The sequence below is a fragment of the Xylocopa sonorina genome, chromosome 12, assembly GCF_050948175.1.
Source record: "Xylocopa sonorina isolate GNS202 chromosome 12, iyXylSono1_principal, whole genome shotgun sequence".
Lineage (NCBI taxonomy): Eukaryota > Metazoa > Arthropoda > Insecta > Hymenoptera > Apidae > Xylocopa > Xylocopa sonorina.
Window position 1 is genome coordinate 5,777,476 of NC_135204.1, and position 24,425 is coordinate 5,801,900.

At 39.9% G+C, this 24,425-nt stretch overlaps 1 protein-coding gene across 1 annotated transcript in view; it reads right to left on the reverse strand.

Moving 5' to 3' along the window:
* Nucleotides 1–1,532: 1,532 nt before the first annotated feature.
* Nucleotides 1,533–24,425, reverse strand: part of LOC143430014 (octopamine receptor beta-1R) — a 71,211-nt gene continuing 48,318 nt past the window's right edge. The window contains exons 2-3 of the mRNA XM_076905969.1: nt 17,891–18,112; nt 1,533–1,868 (exon numbers count right to left, since the gene is read on the reverse strand). Coding sequence (XP_076762084.1) covers nt 1,562–1,868; nt 17,891–18,112 — 529 coding nt within the window. The 3' untranslated portion in view covers nt 1,533–1,561. The remainder of the gene's footprint in view (nt 1,869–17,890; nt 18,113–24,425) is intronic.

Genomic DNA, 24,425 nt, shown 5'->3' on the forward strand with positions numbered 1-24,425 from the left:
GTATATAAACTGTGAAATAGTTCTATCAGTTCGAGTATAGGGTCTCCAACTGTATATACCTAGGGGCTTGAAAATAAAAAACACGTAAACTTTGGGTCGTCAATTTCTTTAGGAGGGAGGACCCCAAATTTCCTATGCGGAGTCCTCACAATCAGTAGAGTCTACGAACTGTGCAGATGTTTCATTCAAGCCTTAAAAATAAAGTCGTAGAGTGTAAAGAACATTGGACTGTTTTTATTTTTATTAGCCGTAATTCAATAGTTGATTCGAAAGGAAGGTTCTGAAGTTTTTTTTTTTTTTCAAGATTTATTGTACTTGGAATTCGAGATGTTAAATGAATTTGGAATTGAATTCAGACGAAAGGGTGGAGATTTAATAAATCACGATCGCGAAAATGGAAGGGAACAGCGGCAGACACGAAGGCGGTGTTATCAAGCCAATTTTAAAGTACTACTCGAATCAGATCGTCCATCTGCTCGGGTGCAGCAGCCTTATTTACGGGCTTGATAAAACGCCACGCGACAAAAATAGACGACGTAGCCTGGCAAGCGAGCAACTGTCTTAAAATAGGTTGTCCGCGTTGAAAATTTCCTTGTTTCAGGACGAATCCTCGGACGTTACACTCCTCTTTTAATAGACCGTTATCTGGGACGTACACGAGGTACAATGTCCTCCTGGTAACGTCACCTTTAAATATCTAAATTGCTTTCTTGTAAACTTCAGGAATACCTTGTTTCAGTAATAAGAATTTACGATTGTACAAACATTTTTACTGTTCGAGGAGCTAAGAAAATTTGCATAATTTCAAACAAAAATTGTGACACCAGGTTTTGGTATAGAATGAACGCGAAAGAAATTTTTGTTCAATCTTGGTTTCTTTGCTGAGATCAAGTCACCATTATGGATACAATTATATTACAATCTTGGTAACTAAAATTAATGTGAATCATTGGCTTTTGAATCGTGTCTACGATACTCCAAAGTCCCACTTAAACCAAGAAACGAGAGAAAAGATGCCTTTATACACTGACAAAAAATAGAATAAAATTTCAATCACTAAATCTTAATAATAAAAATCGCGTAACAACTTTCTTCGCTCTTGAAAATAACAAAACACATTCAAAACCAATAACGAATCGAGATCTCCAAAACTTGGATCAGAAAACAAACGGACACACGCTTTACACAATCGACGGATCGAAAAATGAACTCCAATCAGTGATCAAAGTATAGAACACTATCAGCTATTAAATCTCATCGATTAATTGGTGTTTAAAAAAACTCCTTAATCCCCCCTCAATTCCTGAACGAAAACAACCAAACCCGCAACCGAGTTCCACGTGTCGACTATTTTAATTGGCCGCTGATTGGCAATCGAGAGCACGAGCCCAAGAAACAATTGTACACGAATCAGAAGTTAACAGTCGACGATCGAACGATCCTCCCAGAGAGGATTTAACACCGAACAGCTTGTTTAAAAGTCTACAGAACAACTAAACTCGAGCGATCTTCATCGAACCAAGATCCGTCAGCGTCCACGGAACTCTGGCTGAGCGATGGCTCAGATGCACGCCTCGATGTGCACGTTGGTCATCTCGCTGGCCCTCAATTGGTTGTTCACGTGCAACTCGGAGGACGCGTTGCTGTGGACCAGGTCCTGCTTCCGGTGCACCTGGCGCAGGTCGCGAACGGGGCCCAGTGCCACGCAGCAACTCTCCAGGGTCTTCCTGAACGCCGCCCGGAAGTCTCGATTGAAGTAGGCGTAGATGAGCGGGTTCAGCGCGCTGTTGAAGTAGCCCACCCAGAACACCACCGCCACCACCGCGTCGCTGCTCTTGCAACTGTCGCAGAGGGAGGTGATGATGTACCTGTTGGAACGAAATGAATATCCATAGGTGAGAAGCTGACGCTGACAGAGGTAATTGATAGATCACGCGGATTCGGATCACGCGGAGCGTTATTTAGTGCTGATGGAACTGATACGTGGCGTGGAGAGTTGCTAGATGAAACAAATGCATTTTAACTCTCTGTCGTTGGGGTCGTTTTTTATCCAAGATGTTAGAAATGAAGATTAGCACGTAGATCGTAATTTCTATGGTTTGTGTGAGACGATAACTTGGAATTGCATTTGTAAATTTCATCGAGAAGTTATAGTTGAAGATCTACTGTTTGATTTAAGGAAGAGTGGATCGATTAGTGATTTGTCACGTGATTAGTTGTATTGTCATTGTGATTGTGTGTTTCTTTGTAAAAAATGTTCTTTTTGCATTTGTCAATTGATACAGAGAGTGATTCCAAGCACAGATTGTTAATATTTGCTGTATCCTGGATATAACCTTCGCAGAGGCAACTATGAGGATTCTCAATAATGGTTTATAGATAGTTTTTGAATATGAAAAGTAAATACGAGTAACAATATGCACCTTCGAAACGTGTAATTAACCAAACCGCGTATAACACTCGGAGAATCGCAAACAACGACGCCAAACAACCGCCAGTGACTACAGTTGGGATTTAGCATAATGAATATGGCGGCCTGTAGTACCAAATTACCCCTTATGCTTCCTCTATATTTAGTAACACTGTGTCCACACAGTGTGAACATAAATTAAAGCATTCAATTGGGACAACCTATTGACGAAACTGCGCCCAGGGTGGGACGCGGTGGCCAATAGTGAAATCTTAAGCGTCAGACTGCATGCGTCATTTGAACCAAATCCAAGTTTAAATTACACGTCTCTAATTGGAAATCCTTATATCTCACCAAATTGATATTTTGGCGTCAGAACTCGCGCGTCTCGTTTACTAATCAAGACTACGCCATCGATTTCACTGACTCCTCTATAATGTGCCAAGAAATATAACGATAAATTTTTAATTATTGTTAGTCATTTACGTGCAGTTAAATGTTTACAATATGACGTGGTATTGTTGATATTTATAATTCCACGTGATCGCTGTATGACCTTAAACGATTTAAAAAAAGTCGCAAGCACTTGTATTCGTTTTAAATATTCTACTATGACGTTACATGTTTTGTTGTTTTATTTCAAGTACAAAGTGCGTGAAAGTTTTGCTCCCTTCCACTTCTCTATATTTACCAGCTGTACATGCTACCTCGATCACGATGTGATATTAATATCCACATCATTTGAAGTATTATTAAATCCAGAATTGTATCACACTAGATATGTCTACTAATGTTGGTTATCTGATAAAGTTAGATTAAATTGCTGTATCGAATTTCAAAAAATTTTGATTACAGTAGGACACTTTATAACGAGGGGGAAATTCGTGTAACGCGAAACTTACTTTGAGTTAGGGGAGACTTTAGTGTGCAACAAAATGGTTATTTAATAGTTACACAACTTTTCCCAAATTACTGCGATAAAAGTGTTATAATATTAGTAACAAAAATAGGTTTCGTACTTTTGACTGGCACTGCAAACTAGTGATAATATTTCAAGGATCGTGGTTAAGGATTATATTAAGGCTCGCTACCAGCTTCACCGCTTTTAGCTGAAAGCCCGGTTACACGTGTGTCAGCTGTTGTTACGAACACGTTATCCGATATAAATTCATTATTTAATACCGCCACCATGATCCCCGACGTCGTACACATGTAGCAACACAGTTAGTTCGCTCGTTCCATACGTTCTCCACGCGAGTAGTTACGCAAAAACCAACATGGCCGCCAGAGAAGTTACATCCACCATAATCGTACGAAAACGTACAAAAGAAAATCTCGACTTCCACTTGATCAATCGGTCCTGCTACTCAGACAATCTCCATCCACCGACCCCTGTCCCAGAATCTAATCCAATCTTCTTCATATCCACCCTCGAGCGTCGAAAACGGCTCCAACCAGCCATCCACATCGCCACCTGTTTTGTTCGTCGACGAAGCGTCGTGGAATATGCACGCGCACACCGACGTCGACTCATTTCCCGTGGATCTCCTCGATCCTCTCGACGCCGCCCAAGTGGCGCGAAGTGTCCTCTCGTCTAGCGGATTCCTGGAGGCGCGCCTCGAGCCCTACGAGGTGGTATCAGCTCGATTTAAAATCGATGTAACAGCTGCCAGCCGAAGTGCTAAGTGGCGCGGGCCAAAGTGTATCGACAGCAACTTGAAACGACTTCCTCTATCAGCAATGTGCCCGCACGCGCCACCGTGCGCTCGCGCTATTAATCTCCATTCACGGAGAGGAGCAGAGGAGCTCGAGGTGGAACAGCGTCGACCACGGTTGACCCACATCGACTTCGAAATTGTTTCCATTGTTACGGGCCCGAATAGATTTATTGGCTTCTTTCGCTATCGGAGATCGTGCCTCTGACGCTTCTGCCGTACGATTTTTCAGAGATTCCCCCTTGTCTCGAAGATCTTTGTTCTACGAGCTGAGATGGGAGGACGGCTCCTATAGAGGTCTCCACTTTTGTTAGCTAAAGTTGCGTCTCGATGTAATGCCTGAGATTTTTCGTTCTTTGGGCTGCCGTGCACCTTTCACTGATCGCATCCTCTCGTGGACTCTCGTGGACACTCGACATAAATATTTCTCTATAATTCATCTTAAAGAATATCGAAATTATTTCTGCTTCAATAGTCATTATGCCGCTCTTCAAAATTCAAGAAACACTGTGTGCTCTATTTCACAATTTCCTGTAAACAAGTGTGCCTTCATAAATTTAAAAATATATTATTTCTAAGAAGCATATACTTTCCAGTCGTATTGCTTTTCATGCAAAAGTGTAACAGATGTACTCGTAACCCTTTAAAGAGATCAGGACACTTGCAAAACGTTTTACCGAATTGTTACTATTAAATATTGCTCGTTACGCGACGATCTCCGTTTGATCTAACTGGTGATGAAAAACAAACGGAGAAGAACGGCGGTTTCTTTGCAGACACGTTTTAAATTCGTACCACTGACGACTTTGATTTCGCCATTTCAATTTCCGTGTGAATTCGAGAGACGTGGACGAGTGAAGCGCAGCCGGGATGAGCGCTGAAACCCTTTGCATGTTCGCGGAACTTTTTCTCCGCCGCTCGTCACTGGTACGTTCCTTTTAAACGTGCTACACGAGTCCCTGCAGAGACTACGGCAGAGAAAGAGTTCAGTTGCACGAGCAAGTTAAAATTTATGGGTAGCTACGTTTTAAACGAGCTGGATCTTATTTGTCCTCATTAAGCTGTACACTAATACAGTGTAATGTAAACACATGGCGATATTTTTTCTTCCTTTCCAGATAGCTCCCTCTCTCTCTCTCTCTCTCTCTCTTTCTCCCCCAGTTAATGGAAAATGGGCGAGGATCTTAAATTCTGGTTACGCCCAGCTACGTTTTTCACTGATAAATATTACTATTTTTTATTGTCGCTACTATGGTCAGAAGTAAGGTCGTGGTTCAGAGCGAATGACTACTACTGAGCAATTATTCTGAAAAATGTAACAGATAGAATTGATAAAAGTGAGGGGATGAAATAAGGTGTTGGAGTATGTTTTGCAGTGGCAAATTCTCAGGGCTTAGAAATACTTGTGAGGGGAAATTTCAATTTCAGACTTCAATGAATCAACACTAAAACCCAACTATTCAGTTGCTGTAATGCATCTGCTGTAAAGCCCTGTTTAATTTCGTTCTACATTGTAAATTTTGATATATTATTACCTTTAAATTTCCACAATGAAACAAACAAAATATTAAGAATAATTCTCTCCATACTGTGCTCTTTGCAAACGTAGAATATCTACAAATAAAATATAAAACAGTTAATCCAAAATTTCGTTCTCCATTGTAAATTTTGATATATTATTATCTTCATTAAATTTCCACAATGAAACAAACAAAATATTAAGAATAATTTTCTCCATACTGTGCTCTTTGCAAACGTAGAAAATCTAAAAATAAAATATAAAATATGTTAAAATAAAAAACAATATACAACGCACAGAATTTCCTATAACAAGGAATGTAGTAGAGCATTACACGATAAACGTGAGGTCAAGCTAACGTGAGCCAGTGATGCAATAAGTGCACAGACGGCAACAGTTCTGATGCGTAACACGATAATGCCTCCCCTTCGAGCACTGCGCTCTGTCACAAGTTACGTCATAATGAGGGGGAAAAAGCCAATAACAGGCGCTCGCGACGTGAAAGCATAGCGGGAAAGTTTCCAGACGATTGGAACGTTAGCATGCGCGAACAATAAACGTAAGCGCGGCTCTAATAGGGAAAAGTCTGACCAGCTACTTGGAACAACGATTGACCTTCACCCTGCGTCGTTCAATTCCAGCTCGAACTGTCGCTAAGGTCAGGCACACGATTGATATATTGATTCGCGCACCCGTTAAACGCGATGGCGAACATACTCCGCTCATAGGACTGCTGCGATTCGTCGAATCTGTACACCTGTTACACGACACTGGGCGAACGTAAAAATTTACATACGTTAATCGAGTAATCGCGCGATCGCACAGTGAAACGGAGAATCGAGATTAATTTCACAATAAACGCGAGAATTTCTGACGGTCTCATTTCAACTGAATCAAAAATGTATGAAATTGTACGCTTTCTTGAAAATAGCTAATTTTAAATATGTATATTCATCTTCAAAAATACAAATTTATTTATTACAATAAAGCACAGCTACCTAAATAAATATTCTTTATATTAAGAACTCTAATAATCCGTCTTTATTCTAAATAAATATTTCTTTAGCAACGATAGCAGGAATTATTTGCTCGAGCCTGATGAAATTTCCATTACGTTAAATTCAGATCTCCATTTACATGGAAACGAAAAAATTTGCATGTACACGTGAAACCATCTTTTTGTTTCATCTGGCTAATAAAAAAATTCTAGAGAATCGTAAATCTTGGAGATTGGACAGTCACGATTAAAGATGGACGTTCGTTCACCGAGAGCTTAAGACGATCCCGCGCGAACACTTCTTCTCGATTAATTTCGCCATCAGTGGAAAGAAAGGCGCGCAATTTTCAAGCGTGATCGATGCCGCTCGTAATTTGAATTCAAACCGGGATCCACCCCGGGGATTTCAATGCGCTTTCCGCGGAACCTTCTGTGCACCCCCTTCAGACGGTGGTGGTGAAGAGAAGAAAAAGATTTGCTCATTAAACGACTTCTTCTCTGTGACACGAAAAGCGGTTCCGCGAGACCGCTTTCAAGAACTTTTCCAATTCGTGGAATCGCCAGGTTTGCACGCCCTGCCCATCGATTCTTTGATGAAAAGCCGCCTTCTCGACTAACAAGCTGGCTTTTCGTGGCCCCCGTTCGAATCCCAACGAAACACTGGCATCGACCACCGAAATTGCGTGATTAAAGTACCAAGTGGTCCGAGAGTTTCTGCAAAAATTGTAAATGGGTAGGAAAATTGGAATTTCAGTACTGAGAATATATTAAAATTGTAGAGAGTTAAAATATATTTGAATATAGAATTTTTTAATGAGAATGCGAATGATATGAAAGATATATACTTTAGGGGACGTAATGAATTTTTTAATTTTGAAAATATGCGGTGATTTGTTATACGTTTAAGGATGGACCCGTTAGGAGGCGATGAAAGCCACGTAGGATACAAATTAATTATTTTCACCAGACTTCTATCCTGCTGAAGGAAGTCAAGAGGGTTATAAAATGGCGAATCTTGGTCGAGCTCTCCTGGAACTATCGAGTCCATAAATCTACGTACTCAAAGCATTTCGTAGCTTGCGAAATACGGTCCGTAAGGGAGAATGGGCAAATCCAGACGGATTCCCTCTGAAATGCTGCGGAAATATGACGCGCAGATAAGGCGACTTAAAAAATAGTCCAATGACAGGTCAAACTGAAGAATTTCTACAAAATTTGCTGGAGCGAAAACGATATCGAGGAATCGACCAAAAATGTTTGTAAAGTGGAACGTACAATTTTATTCGCAGCGACGTGAAAACATTCTTGATCTTACTGTACCCACTTGTTCTTTTGTACGACGAGGTGGAAGGGTGGAAGAAAAGCCAAGGGAACGGAACAACGTCAAAGGGATGGTTTTTGTCCTTAAAGTAAAGAGTACAGCTGTACGCCATTCAATGCCAAGCGCTGGATTCATCCTCCGTTTATGTTCAGACACAAACACAAAGGGATGAAAGAAACTTCATTTTCAGAAACTCAGAAAATATTCACATACTGAAAGTACGAAAAAATTAAATTGTGATAGCCGTATAAGTTTTATATCACAGAAATTCGTAACGTCATGTGAGGGTAACTTGTACGCGACCTTGAGAGACCTCCATTCGTACTTGCACTATAGCCAGCACGTCTGTGAGGCTTAACTAACAAGCAGCTATCTCATTATTGGACATTCGTAGGCATATTAGAATCAGGTCAGAAGGTTCTTCCATGGTAATTGGATGGCCAGCTATAACGACGTATGAAAATGTGGCTCTGGCATAAAACGTCAATTTCTATGATCACGAATGTAAAAGACACCATTCGCCAGACGCCATTCTCGCAAGTTATCCTGAGAATTGCTACTAGCTAATTATCGTTTGAATATTAACTGGAAATATCTTTCTCGCCTTGCTACAATCGTTAAATCATGTCCCCTCATTTTTTTAAGAGACTTCTCAATCTCCTTCCACTTTGCATAACATTAATTATGCATAATTAATCTACATACGTTTCGAAAGAACGAGAAAGAACGACAATATCGTCCTACTTCAAAGACCATAGAAAAACGAAATCAATTAAACCAAGCCACAGCCGCCCAGCTTTATTCTTTCAATTATATAGTCTGCGGCACCCAGGAGATTCCCAAGGTCAACAAGGAGGGTCGCGAACTTAAAGAACGACGGAAGAATTTCGAGGAGAACGAGCAAACGGGTGGTGCCGTTTTCGAGACGAGGGAATTGCTCGTCAAGCGTCGGGAGACAAAAAGAGCCGGGTCAGAATTATTTGGCGAGCGTGCGGACTGGGACGAGTGCCGCCGCGATGAAAGGAACGCGGGAAAGGGCCAGGCTCGGCTGAGAAAGAACGCGACGCGACGTGGAACGGGGTCGACAAGAAAATGCCGCGAGTCTCCGCACTCTCGCCAAGGTGTCAGACCGTGTACGTTCCGCTTTATTAACTCGTCCACGCCCCACCATCCGCGTTTTCCACCGACCAGTGCCACTTCTCGACGGGTCGAGCCGGAAGCCAGGCGTTTCGCGCCCTGTTATTTGGTTCTCGAGTCGCTTAAGTCTCGCGTTCGCGTCGCTCTCTTCGTCGACTGGCGGAACCAGCTCAGTAATATCGTTTGGAATTGGCGATCGTGGTGGAATTGTACCGTCAAACTCATCGTTCTGGGTACTCGATAGCTACCGATTAAGATCAACTATCTGGTCTCAAGTTTCAAACTTATATTTCACTTCTGAATTACGATATATACAAGTGTCTGCAGGGAGAAAAGCAATTTGGGCGCTGGGATTCGGAGATAGGCAATCGAGAAAGAGACAGACAAACGCAGTGTTCTTAAATATGTTAATCTATATTTCTAACCTAACTCCTTCAACGAAAGAACTGCTGTCAATGTTAAACTCTGGTCAATATGGCTCCACTCTCTTCAATATTAAAACTCTGGCCCGGATGCATGCGTCTAGACTTTTAAGGATAACCTAAGCAGTAGACGTTGACTTTGACCACCAATTAAGTATTGGCAAAACGCCTACTGTCTTGTCCTCGTCAAGGTCTTTTGATGGGACCTTCCCTGCTTTTCGACGATGACCAGATCATCGTCTCACTCGACGCGGCTGTCGAACATGTGGGCCCTAAGTTCCTCATCGTTTTTCTATTTTTTTGCCTACATATCTTAGGATTAAAATGGTACGTGGTTTGAAATGCGTTGTAACATGAGTTCGAGGGCGAAGATCTGTTCGATTACGTAGGGTCGATTGGAGTCGTCGAGGCTGGTTGGATTAGTGGAAGTGGAAGTTGTGGATCGGTGATTGGTAAGGCTCTTGGTGTGAGGATGTATCGAGATGATGGGTTGGATGGACGGAAAAGTAGGGAGTGAAAAAAGCGGGAAGATGTTAAACAGTGTGGGAAAGTACAGAAACAGGAGAGGTAAAGGCGAGTGAAAGTCCGTTGGTAGTCTATTGGAGATGTCCATGTGGTCGCAGTCTGAGTGATGAAATATGGGATGAGCCTTGAAGTCAATGGTTTTCGGGAACCGAACAGGAATAATTCGTTGTTATTACTGCTCGTTGCTGCTTGGCTTGGGATTTAATGCACAGGGTGTTTTCTCAGGTTCCTTGAGAACGTTGTGAACAATTGTAACTGTTCAAACGGGTTTCTGAAGATGAATAGGTGTCTTATTCTTTTCAGTGTCGACTGAATTGGTTTCATTACCATAAGTTGAAGGTACATAATGTTGTGGATGTTTTGTAATGGTTTTGCCATCGATCTTTTAATTTATTGCTTTGAGTACCTTTAAAAATAACGGATAACAATAGGCGTGCCGAATTATTTTGTAGTAATCATTAAATTTAAGTAACTTTCAATGTTTCTGTTTTTTTTTTTTCATTAAAAAACTATTTTCCACTGTTTCACCTCAAATTTGATCAGACAGGTTCCATTTCAAGTGCCATATCGCATAACAGTGTCCAATTATTTCGTGCGTAACACTCGCTGACAGTGATTGGAGAAAAAAGTTGATGGAATTTAACGAAAAAGTCTGTCGTTCGTTTACACGACGTCATATAAATATCGTGTAAAATAGTTAGCGTTCGGTTTTTGGTTCTCTTGGCGCGCAACGTCAAGGGAATCGTGTTAAAAATAATAATGTGTTTTATTCGAGGATAGGCCACTACAGTGGCATTCAAAGGTAACGTCATTAATTTTGCAACGTGTTCCAATTTATTATCTGGTTCACCTCAATTTCCTCCACTTTCTATCGATCAATTTCCCTGCCGCTCATGTTAGTAACTAGATTCCTCAATTAAAACTTTCTTCGTACAAGGTCTACCGAACAATTCAAAAAATAACGTGTCAAGCCTGATAAATGAATCATACACACTCTTATGAAGACAAAAACATCCGTATACAATAAAGTGGACGCGATAAAAAATCTTGAAAGTTCAGAAATCACATTTCACTATTCTTAATCTTCGTTTGATTTCCATTTCGAGATTATGTGAAAATGGCGAACTTGAGACGTACGCTGTTCTTCGTTAATTTAGGTTTATCGTTCTAAAATACAATTACAAAAACGAATTCACATTTGCAACGCTCAAAAAGTTGATGTTCGACAAAAAACAGTGGAAGAACCGCTTCAGTCGAGGATCTTTTTCGAAAATGTGAAGATCGATAAATACTGTACGAAGAGAGATTCGAAAATGCAAAAAGTGGATTCGTTCGACACCCGTGGAAGGAGAAATCGCGTCGCGAAGCTCGAGACAAAGCCACGCAAGAAAATATCCCGTAGGAGACGGAACAAGTCGGATCGAGAGGAACAGGAGGGAAGTTGACAAGAAACGGCCGCGGTAACTTCCGTCGATTCGATGAGACAGCTGAAAACACCAGGGAAATGAATGTTTGCCCTGGAAACCGCGATTCCCGGGAACGAAATCGTTCCGCGGCCCAGGAAATCGCGAGGCTCCTCCATTTCCGTTTACAAGCGGAACACAGCGAATATTCACCGGGAACCATTAAAATACCCGCTTATAATTCACATTTCCGTAACAAATTTCGAATCTACCCCTCTCTGTTGAACATTAAAAACCGGAGAATCTATTTTAATCGAAACGCGATACTCATGAATTGCAAATGATCAGATTTTCCAAAATACGAAGTCTGCTGCAAAAACGTTCGATACTGTTTATTTTCAGCTCGAATCCACTCGACGAATCACCCCTTTTATATTCGCGTCATGAGTTCGAGAACTCGATGCTTCGTTGGTCCCACTCAATGTTTCATTAAATCTCATTATTTCATTTCGAGGAAGTCGCCAACCAATATTCGTGCCAGACGAATCCACCCAGCAACCGTTATCCCAAAGTCAAACCGTTCGACACGTGTCATCGTTCTCCAATGACGTCACGGCACTAAGATACGTAGACCGTTAACACGGCTGGCCATTTCGCAGCTGGTCATCGATAGGATTAACCTGGTAACCTCGTGGCGCGAGTCTGGTTGATTCTAAGATGATCCGCTACAAATCCAGCTACTGTACGCGTTGCACGGGATTCGAGCCAATTCGAGATCGATACTCGAACGCGCGGTCGAGATTCTCGACGCGAAAAGCCGTTCGGGACCGCTGCGACGAGCGACCACCGCAGTGGCGGCCATTGTTCTCCGGTGACTGGAAATTTTCGCTGCTCCTCGCGAATTCTGGTAAATTCGAAACGTATCGTGCGGTTAGTTTCATGCATATGGAATGGATATACGGTTTTGATATTAACTTTCTCGACGGCTAAACAACTTCCAATTGGTCGAAAGTGTGATTACTTTTTACACAGACTGGCAACGATTCTGTAATGGAATGAGTATAAAATACTGAATAGCAGTTTAAGCTGGGTTAGTTAGTTTTAATTTGTTTATTTTATTTATTCAAAGTCTCGAATCGAATGAAAGGTAATTCTCGAACGCTCTCGAACGCTGAAGCTCTTGATTGAACGAAGTTTCTTCAGTTCCGTCCGGTGTTTCTTGTTATCTGAATCGAGCCGTTCCTTTTTCTTTCGCTAGGCGTTACACCACCCCTCCGGCTGTTTCTCGATTAAATGAGATCCAGTTGATTTATCGAGCGATTAGCGCTGTGACAATTCGCCCCAGCGTTTCGCGTAAAATCCGTTTGGGGTGGCCGTCGGTTACGTTCTATCGCGTGGCTGATATTTTCTGCTCACGTAAATTGACCACCTTTATCGCACTCTTATCGTAAACTCTCTCTCTGTTCTATATGACCAACAAAGAATTTATAAAAATATATTCATCTACAAAATTAGTAATATCAAAGCTGAAATCGAAATTAATTAATGGTGGACCTTCGACGCTCGCCAACAAGAAACAACGACACGTGATATATCTTGAGAGTCCTCAGAATATCCTTTCAACCGATTAAAAAACACTACGAATCTCTTTCACGTCTGAATCGCAATCTGTTTCACGCGCGCCTCGTCGATACAGTAAAAAAAGAAGTTAGGGTCGCGTCCAGCGGCGTCTGATGGTACCCAATAACCGTTGAGCTCGATCTAACGAACAATCGAGCTTTAAACGACCGTTAGATTGGAACGTGGAGTCGTTCGCGTCTATTACGCCGGTTCGAGGAATCAGGGCCACCAATGGCGAGACGTGGCGCGTGTGTGCGCGGCAACAATGCCGCTTTCAAACGAAAATTCGATAAACAAAGGGATCCGCCGGATCTGGCCGATTGGTATGCGCGTCGCGGCGCTCCTGTTCCGCGATAACAAGCCAGAATACATTTGTCAGAATTACCGGGACATATTCCGCGCAAACTGTGCCTAAACGTGGGCGGTGCGCGCGTTGCGGGATTATTCGTGACGTTGCCCACGCTCGACGGTTGACGCGACAGCCGCTGGATGACGAGTCGACGACGATGATGCTCGTGTCTGCGCTGAGCGCGGTTAACGATAGCGATCGACGAACACGCGTGATCGTTATCGGGTCTGTTGATGGACGGTTTGGTGTAAATATCGTGGGGACATCGTTGGTACCGTTTTCTTCCACGCGTCAAAAATGTGTTACGCGAAATTAATTGTTTGTTGCAAATGACTGACATTTACGTGCGCATTGAATTTTTCTGAACGTTTGTTTGTATGTACAGTTAAGAAATATTTGGAGACTTTTATATCTTCAGAAATATTTTATGTGCAATTTTTTTAGTGCAATTTTGTATTCTGTTTTCATATTACTCGGTTACGAACTTGATGCATATAACAATTAACATCATCTAATGCATAAGAAAAATGATGATTAAATTTGCGTGAAAATTGTACTTAAACGAAGACATTTGAATAGTACGCCACGATCTATTTTAATTGTATAAAATTAATTCGTTTACTTTCATCATCGAGCAAGCTATAACTTGCCACGCGATCCAAAAAAGAAAGTCAAACAGACTTAATCGCGCAAACTTCCATCTTTAAGAAACGTGAGACCAAAGTGAACAAGTATTAAGCGAAACTGAATTACTCGCAAGCGGATCAGCGTCTCCGCCCTTGCGATACCTCGAAACGGCGAGCACGGTCGCACAAGTGCGTCCAGAATTCTCTCCAGAAACCACTCGAGATCGCACAGAGGCCGGCTTCTTTTTCCACGAGACTCTATCGATCGTGTCCATCCATCCCCCCCAGCAGACCAGTACACCGGCACTTGGCGTACGGCTGTGTTAGCAACCCCTCGGGAATTTCGGGATGCACCCGCAATATTGAAAGCGCACTCGAGCAGACGACGCCTCGCCCATCGAAATTCCACCGCGCGCCTTCCAGCCGCATTTCGCGAGACCGTTCGAGGTGTTCGCGTCGAGTTTAACGGACGTGAGAAGTTCGCCCAGCGAGGACGCGGTCCGCTGAAAGAAGAAGAAGGGTGCTCGAAAAGGGCGAGCGTGCCAGTTTGGATCACCGGGACTCGGCCACGAGATTGGCTCGGACGGAATTAGGACGCGGTTGCGCGGACGAATACAAATCGCCTCTCCACGCATTTTTACAAATGGCTGACCGGTTTGTCGGTTTAATTCAGTCACGTGACTCGAGAGCAGATCTCGCGAATATCGATCGCGCTCTTGTACGACGAATTTCGAAATCCTGCACGAGGTCCCAATATTGTGGGAAAATCGCAAAGTATTCGCAAGTGTTCTAATCCAAGGCACAAGGTCTACAAATTGTAGGAAAATCGCAAAATATTCTCAACTGTTCAAATCCAAGGCATGAGGTCTAAAAATTGTAGGAAAATCGCAAAGTATTCGCAAGTGTTCAAATCCAAGGTACAAGATCTAAAAATTGTAGGAAAATCGCAAAATATTCTTAACTGTTCAAATCCAAGGCATGAGGTCTAAAAATTGTAGGAAAATTGCAAAGTGTTTCCAAGAGAAAAGAATCTTGGCTGTTATTAATAAACAAATGTGTAATTTACTAAAGGACAGTCTTAATTACTAAACGTCTAACTCTAACTCACTCACTGCTTATTAAATACTCCTCGATCTTTATGCTCTCGTTACTCGTTCTAAACTCTGATCTTTACTTTGGCATTCCTCGCTAAACACTGACTCTTTCAATCTTTACTGTTATTAATAAATGAATATGTAATTTACTAAAGGACAGTCTTAATCACTGAACATCTAACTCTAACTCACTCGCTGTTTATCAAATACTCCTCGATCTTTACGCTCTCGTTACTCGCTCTAAACTCTGATCTTTACTCTATCGCTTCTCGCTAAACACTGACTCTTTCTCTCCTCAGATTCACCCTGTTCGCCATAATTCCTCGTGCATCCATTCCTCAAACGCTCGCGGTCACGTCGACCACCATCATTATTCTCAGTCACACGATCCTTCGTTTCCAAACACCCTTCTTTCGTACCTCGACCTCTCGAACCCAATCGCACACAGTCACTCTATTTATTACACTCTAAACATCCTGTCGTCCACTCATATCCATTCGCACACGCTCAGTATCGTTCACTCTTTACACTCTCTAGTAATGATTTTTTATGCTTCTATTTGCAGGTGCTATTGATGACAGTTGATCGATTTTAGTTTGAAATGTTCAAGAGTAGATTTTGACACTGCGAGAGAGAAAGAGGGGTGGAAGTTGATTTCAGTGATTGTTGTTAGTATTTCGTTTATCGATCGAAACGAAATTTATTTGTACACCAGGGTGTTTTGTTTGATTTCTTTGCGGTGATTATCGGGAGAGCTCGTTACCAAAGCGATTTCAATACGTTGCAGCGGCGCGCGAACGTTTTTGCACCGGTAAATACTAAATTCGAGCGATATTAAGGTTAAACCTGAATTTTATGTGTTACGAGCTCCACATTACGCACCGTATACCCGCAATCGTCTCCGAATAAGGATCCATAAATGAATATTATCGCGAGTGTTTATTAACGCTCGCAGAGTTCCATTGATATACCGTGATGTGTTCATTTTTAATCATTTTACGTGCCCTTGTTTATTTTCATGCGCTGGAACGGATTCGCGTGCACGTTCGTCCGAATAATTCGCCGACAAACGGTTTTACTTCATTCGGCAGTCTTGTTTTTTTTTTTTTTTTTTATTAAACTTCATCTCCCCTGCGAATATTTTTCAACATTTAACCACGGTTTTGTGCGACCACTTTTTCATTATTTTCTACTTGTCCGTGTCGCGATTGTTTAACAGGGTGAAATTTCGCACCCCTTCTTCTTGTTATTTTTATCCCCTTGTTTTCACGACAGTACACGTACTATGCGCATATAAAATTAGTCGAGCAAAGTTAACACAATTTCACGAAGTTATCTTTATTTAGTGCAACAATCTGTTTAATTTTATTTATAACACCCACTAATTGCATTTACATTGTTATTAGTAATGATTATTACGGAACCAATGACACGTGAAATATTTGCAAACTAAAATGAGAAAGTTCAAGTGAAACAAACTGTTGAAGAGTTTTGCAAGATTTGTAATCTTACGTTAAATTATGATTGATTAAAAGTAACGTTACAGCTCTCACAGTTAGGCGATAAATATTCTTGTGAAAAGTTAGAGTAGATAAGGTTGCAGAATTTTGTTACCCTCGCATACTTTCGATTCATTTACAAGTTTCTTTGTTTGAGAAGAAGAATTCCCCTTCAATTTTCTACTCGCCGCTCGTGGAAAAGCTCGCGGATAATTGGACGAGGAAAATATCATTAGCCAGCCTATTGCTATTGCGATTACGTTCCGCAGGACTCGATGAAACTAGTTTCGAAGTGCTTTTCGGGCCACGCGGACGTTTAATTCTCGTTCCACGTGTTTTAATGTATTCAAATGAGTTCCCTTAAAGTCGGCTTAACTTGGATTGTGTGTTCCATCAGATCTCGCTAATGCGGACGTAACACGATCAGGAATAATAAGAAAACCGCTAATGGAGAACCGTGTTTTCAACTACTCATGGAAAATGTCTCAAAAGAGAAGTAAAAATACCTCTGACACTCCTTGAATAAAATATTTTCGACAAACAAAAAGCAAGAAGTTTTCTTACCAGAAAACGTAAATGCAATTTAAAGAAAGCAAGCAACTAAAAGTACTCAAAAAAGGAGATAAACCATAAAAAAAACTTTAACGATTAGCACGTCAGTGAAATATAATAAATAAAATTCACGTATGCCAATTTTAAATAAAGAAAAATGAAAATAAAAGAATAAGAAATATGTAGAAAAGAAGAAAACAGAAAATAAATCTTTGACAAGGAACGCGTTACAGATGGGATGCATGGAAGATTGTGGACAAATAAAAAGCAAGAAACTTACCAAAAAGCTTTAATGCAATTTAAAGGAAGCAAGCAACACATGTCAATAAAATATAATAAATAAAATTCACGTATGTCAATTTCAAATAAAGAAAAATGAAAACAAAAGAACAAAAAATATCTAAAGAAGAAAAAAACAGAAAATGAATCTTTGTTAAGGAACGCGTCACAGATGGAATGCATGGACGATCATGGACAAATAAAAAGCAAGAAACTTACCAAAAAGCTTTAATGCAATTTAAAGGAAGCAAGCAACACTCGTCAATGAAATATAATAAATAAAATTCACGTGTGTCAATTTCAAATAAAGAAAAATGAAAATGAAAGAAGAAAACGGAAAATGAATCTTTGATAAGGAACGCGTCACAGATGGGATGCATGGACGATCGTGGATAAGAACAAATAGAAAGTGAGAAATGTACCAGAGAAAGAACGGAAGCCAACAGGCCAGAAACGCTGACATGATGATTCCCAATGTTCTGGCAGCTTTCCGCTCCCTCCTCATTTTGCTGCTGCTGGTGATCGGCGGATCCTCCGGCTGCGGATCCGGCGACGATTGATCCACGGTCGGGAGCGTGGTCAGACCGGCGGAAATGCCATTGATCTGCAGATGTTTGTTCAAAAGCGCCGCCGCCACTTTGCTCCTGCAACCAAACGTCCCAGTTCTGTATTATCCGTTCATGCGAACAATTCGTTCCGCGAATCAGACGGACCAACAACCGTGCTGTTTGTCCCGATTCACGTGGAACTTTACGTTCGGCTGCTATTTAATTTGCAATCGATATATCGAGAAGAAGCATTCGACTTGTTTCGATTTATTTTATTTCATTATTAACCGATAGAATGTTTGCTATTGTATTCTCTTTCAGATATTCTTTTCATTTTTTAAATAGAGATTGTCGAAATTATTTACTTCTTCTGATTAAGTTGTTATTAAATTCTAATCGAGGATGTAAAAGGTAATAGAAAAATATGCATTCTTTTCAAGTCGCTTCAAATGGTACGTTTTCGTATATAAAAGGAATTATAGTTTTGAATATTTTACATTTCAAGATGTCTACGCGTAAAATGTCATGATGTAAGCGTTAAATGTCAAGGTGTATCGGGATTTTGTACAGCGTTTTCGAGTATCCGACATTAAACGAAATATTGCCACGTCGCGTAAATGTCCGAGAGCCTTTTCAGGGTATTATTAAGTCGAGCAACTTTTCGCCGGGCTATTTTTCAAATAATGCACGTATCCGAAGTCCCAGAGAAGAATGGGGACTATTATAGCGGATGCAAAGCGCGTCTGACTATAGACAGCCCATTGTCACTGTCGCTTTGTTCAACCCCCGCCTCACGACTTTTCTCCGCGCCATCTTTCCTCGATCGCGGCAGTCGATCATATCTTTCGTCTCTAACGTTTTCACCTGCAACGCAAAGTAAACGTTCTAACCAAAGGCGAGAACGTTGAAAGCACGTAAATTATGTGCGTGCTGATTATTTGCAATAGTGTGAAAAAGTTTTACGTGAGTACTTTTTTTGTTTTGATTTTTTTTCGAATTTTCCTTGTGCTTGTAAAATCGAGAACGATGAAAGCACGTGCGTGCTGATTATTTGCAATAATTTGAAAAAGATTTACATGATTATTTTTTTTCTTTTCGAATTTTCCTTGAGCTTGTGAAATCGCAAAATGTTCTCTTTCCGTTTCGAAGTTTCGTAGAAGTGTTGTCAGGCTATTATTTAGATCTGTATACGTATAATTAAACGGGTGAATCGATGTCAGAGAAAGAAACGACGGGACGACGAGAAGTTCTCCTCCACCACGCTTTAATTAAACTCGCGGCAAGACTCAGCCATATTAAATTCGTGTTTAATCATTTCAATGGCACGTAAAGGAGCAATAATATTTGAGCTTGGTATGATATTCCATGGTAAAGGTAACGTGTATTATTAACGAGAAACAGAAGTGTAGCAACGAAACATTTTTATAATTATTTATCGCGTTATAGTTTAAATAATATAGAAAATGTTATTGGTTACGTGGAAAATAGAATCTAGCGTTGCTTCAGTAATAATTTCGAATTTTTTTTCTGTCTCTCTGTGAACAGTTAAATATAAAAATTGTTAATTAATATTGTAAATAATGTTCAACGAATGATTTATTGCTTTTGACATAGTCTTAAGAAATAATTTATTATTATTAATTAAGCAGTTGTATGTCAGTCATACATTCAGTAGAAAAGTCAACCAAAAGTCAGACCATCAGTAATTTCACACGTATTATAAGAATACACTGTTTATTTCAGATTTGATACACGTAACACTTCAATATTTACTAGAAAATTCTAAAAAACAACAAACAGAGCAACAGAAATATTCCAAATTTCGCAATTCACTACCCCAAGTAACAAAGCTAGAAAACGAACGCGAAGCAAAATTTGTCGTGCGATGGAAATAAAAACAAAAATGTCAATTTGAAAGGGATACCCTTTTGAACTGGCATATTTTTCACGCCACAAATTACCGGGACCGCAATAAACAAGCGAAAAGTCTATTTTCAGCTCCGATAAACTCGCGTCCGTATCGGGTGTAATTAGAACCGAGCGGAAAATTACTCTTCCGTCCTCGAGGTGTTCCTTACATCTTCGCGGATGAGGGTCTTTCGAGCGAACGACTGGAGATCACCTTTTGCTCCGCTGATCGACTTCCAACTTTTTCCCTGGACGTAGAAAAAAAAAAGTGGGGTCGAAAGTGGGGTGAAAAAAGAAGACCTGAAACCTTTCGCAGCGCGTCGGTTTTCAGGACGAGGCGCGTTTCAACGGACCACGACGAGCACAATCGTCGCAACTTTTATTAGCTCCTTGGCGAATTACTTTTACATCTCGATTGAGGGGGGATAGGATAGGACGACTTTGATTCGAATCGAGGACTGGGAAGAGGCTTCCCTGTGACGAAGTTCCAGAGGCCTGGGTATCGAATTAACTGGCAAGTTCTACGCCATCGACTGACGTTTCCCCAACGCGGAAGGAAACCACCCCTTCGAGCGTCTTTCCTCGCCGCAGAGTTTCGAATTGGCTAGGTTTACGACGTGTATGGATGTTTATTTTATCCGTCCTGTTGGCGCCAGTGACAATCAACCGTGGATTAAATGTTGCACAGAGTATAAGGAAATAATTTTGAAAACTTGCAAATATAGGAATTCTGATATTATAGAATGAAATCTATGGGGATGATCAATGAAGAATGCTTTCAGAAGTCATTTAAAGATGACTATATTTCGATTACAGAATAGTCTAATATTCAACGTTGGAAGTTGAAAAATTGCTCCAAAGGAACTACTGAAATCAGAATCGCTACAAGAAAGAATCTAAACCTACTATTGTAAAAAAAACAATATGAAGGTAGCTCCATTAAATGTTACATAGAGTATAAGGAAATGATTTTGAAAATTTGCAAATAAAACTATTCTGATATTGGAGAATGAAATCTAAGGGGATGATCAATGAAATCATTTAAAGATGAACATATTTCGATTACAGAATAGTCTAATATTCAACGTTGGAAGTTGAAAAATTGCTTCAAATGAACTACTGAGATCATAGAATCGCTACAAGAAAGAATCTAAATCTACTATCGTAAAAAAAAAAAAATGAAGGCAACTCCAGTGTCTCTTTTCACTTTGAGGAGAGCCTTTTGACATATTCAGGCTGCGATCTATTTGGAAAGTGGAACGAAGGATCCGCTACAAAAACGTCGCCGCTTTGTTGATCAAAAGGAGAAATTAAATTTCTGCTCGGACCGTCCGACGTCTCTATTTTTCAATTCGAATCGAAAGGAGCGCCATCGGATACTCGAGCCGGAGGATCCAGCTGACGGGGACGGCTTTCATTGTCAAAGCTGGCACGGTTTTATCGCGTCCGGCTGATCTGATCCTTCGAGATCGAAGATTCGACGTGGTAAACTCGTTTGTTTGCAAATGGCCAAGTTTCAGGACGAGAACGACCGAGGCTCCTCGGATAAAATACGCGATGGACGATCCGCGGTTTGGATATGAATAAAATTTTCGAAATCCTCCGTGAAATATTGCTCGAAATTGATCGTCGAAGTGAAATTGAAACGGAGCGATGGTAGAATCATTCGGAAAAATTGTATTAAGGATTTTTATCAGTTTGTCGGACAAAGCGTAGGTTCGTACTACTTAAACTCTACTACTGAAACCCCATATTACTATTAAATTAAAATAGCTTTCGTTGTTGTTGAATTTTGAGATAGCATAGCAAATATTGTTCACAAACAAAAGATATGCTAATTGAAAATTAATAATGTATAAAAATAATTTAATTTTTCAGGGATCAATATGAGAAAATTGTTGAAAAGTATTTAAATAACGAACTTAAGAATTTGTATTGGATAAATTTAATTGATGAACCAAAAAATCGAGAAGACTTTTAAGGTGAATATTGACGAGGTTTATAAATGATAAAATTTTTATTTAAGGAGTGCAGGTTACATAAAAATCGTAATTATTGGGAAAATGAATTCAGTTTGGCGGCGATTTGCATTCTTATTAATTTAACCACGATATAAAGTAGATGCGTACTTAATTCCGTTATTTCCCATTTTCCTCCGGGCTAAGTTCCATTCCGACGTGGTAGAAATAATCGAGTTGCCGCGTTAAAAACGCAGAGTGTTCCGCGAATATTGAGTTTGGGGGAAAAATTGCATTTCGCCCGGTCGTCGTCTCGCTGATCGCGCACTAAAATCGCGTAACAACCATTGTCTTGCGCCGATGTTTCCATGGAACGTTTCCAAATGAGTGCACAAAATATTCCATTTCCCTTTTACATTAATATAAAAGCTCTCGAAAAATAAACTTACGTCTCAGGTCCTTCGCAACAATCTCTTCATATTAAACTGTAAATGAAACCATTTTACAAAAATGGTTGTTACATATTCAATACACAATATCTTTATAAACATAAAATATAAAAAAAAAAATATATTTGATACAAAATATGAGACTTAAATAAGAAGTAAAGGGTAATAAAATGGTGCACTCTAGAGTACCTTCAACACAAACGAACGTAAGAGGATGGTAATTTGCATCGAGAAACATCCACGACCCGTCGCGATAAAAAAATCCATTCAAATAAATAAATGGATGGATGACAAAGAAGAGGATATTATTATTTAAAATACTGCGATGCTTCGAACAGCAGATACTTCAAACAAAGGGGGAATTTAAATTCGATTTTCAAACGCTGCCTTGTTCCATCAATGGAAATGTTATCAATAAATAATTAATATTGCCTCGATCTGCTCACGAATTGCGGTAGACGGTCCGTGGAAATAACAATCCCACTGAATCGAAAACAATAATCTTTATAAAACACCATTCGAATCGATGAATACTTGAATCATTGTCTGGCGTCACTGGTCTGACTACTGATGGGTCTCTTCTACTTGCTGCTTACACGTCGCTCTAATTCGTTCTGAAGTTTTAGAACCGCGTTCGATATTCAACGACACGAGAAGCATTAATTGATCTGTACGATCAGCGAACCGCCAATTTGTATGCGATCCTCGCGCCACAATAGTCGTTCGAGGGGTAGATGAAGAGCAGATAGGGGTGGATGAGGAGCCTCGCTTGAGAGTGGGTCAGGATCGAGTAACGGCAACTTGGAACGAATTCCAAAGGTGTTCATAGTCAGAAATTTCGAATACCTCGAACATTTATTATATTTTTTCTATACTATATTAAAAATATTATACTTCAATCAATACATTAAAAATATTTTACAAGAATTCAGTAATATACATACTACTGTGTATATTAATCCATATTTTAAATGGAAAAGACTATAAACACTAATGAAGCCTTTCGAATTTGGAAACTTCATCATTTTGGCTGACTAAACATAGATACTTACTATTTACAACTCATATTGGAATTAAATTAGTATAGGTACTTATTACTTATAACTCATATTGGAATTAAATTAGTATTAATACTTACTACTTACAACTCATATTAAAACTAAATTAGTATAGATACTTACTACTTACAACTCATATTAAAATTAAATTAGTATATTATATATTACTGTTTAACGAACTTTTTGCGATCGTTTAGGTATGATAATTATGTGGATAGATATAAAATACTTTCAAGTAACTGTGGCCACTACGTCTGATTCCAGACTGGTTTCTACTACTTGCTGCTCACGTACCAATCGATTCGCGATACGCCCGTTCCTTTGCGTCCTTTTCACTATTCAGTGCAATCGAATTCCCAATGCCGAATCAATTGCACGGAAACAAATTGGATGTTAAATTTGTTAACAACAATTCGAAAGTTTCCTCTCGCAGCCAGGAATTTCTAACAAACTTGCTCCTCAGAAATTCAAACAATCATGATACCATTAAGAATTGCACTTAACTGGTGCGAGTTTCGTAGCAAACTTTCCCTACAAATTACTTTAACTACACTCCTAAAGGATTGAAAAAATCTGCTAACATCAATAATGAAATATAAAATATCCTATTTTAATATAGCTGCTTAAAACTCGAGATTAAAATTAACGAAGAAAATTGATCGCGAGGAAATTTCAAGTCACCCTTTGATACAAAAACGATCGTCACAAATCCATTATATTATATTATAAAATATATTCTTTGTTCACTCAAAAATGATGACATTAATCGAAAGGAATGCGCTTTAAAAAGCAGTATTGTGTACAAAGGGAAACTAATGGATATCCTCGTGGAACTAATGGATATAGCTAAAACAAACTCCTCTCAGTATCAGGCGTTTAATTAAAAAAAAAAAAAAAAAAAAAAATACACTTGATTCCCATTAAACGAACGCAAACATTTTAATAAAAAAACACACGGGTGTGCGCGTTAATCGTTAAAAATGTTTACGCAACGGGATATTATAATTGAGAAGCGCCTGATTAATTTTAATAATCC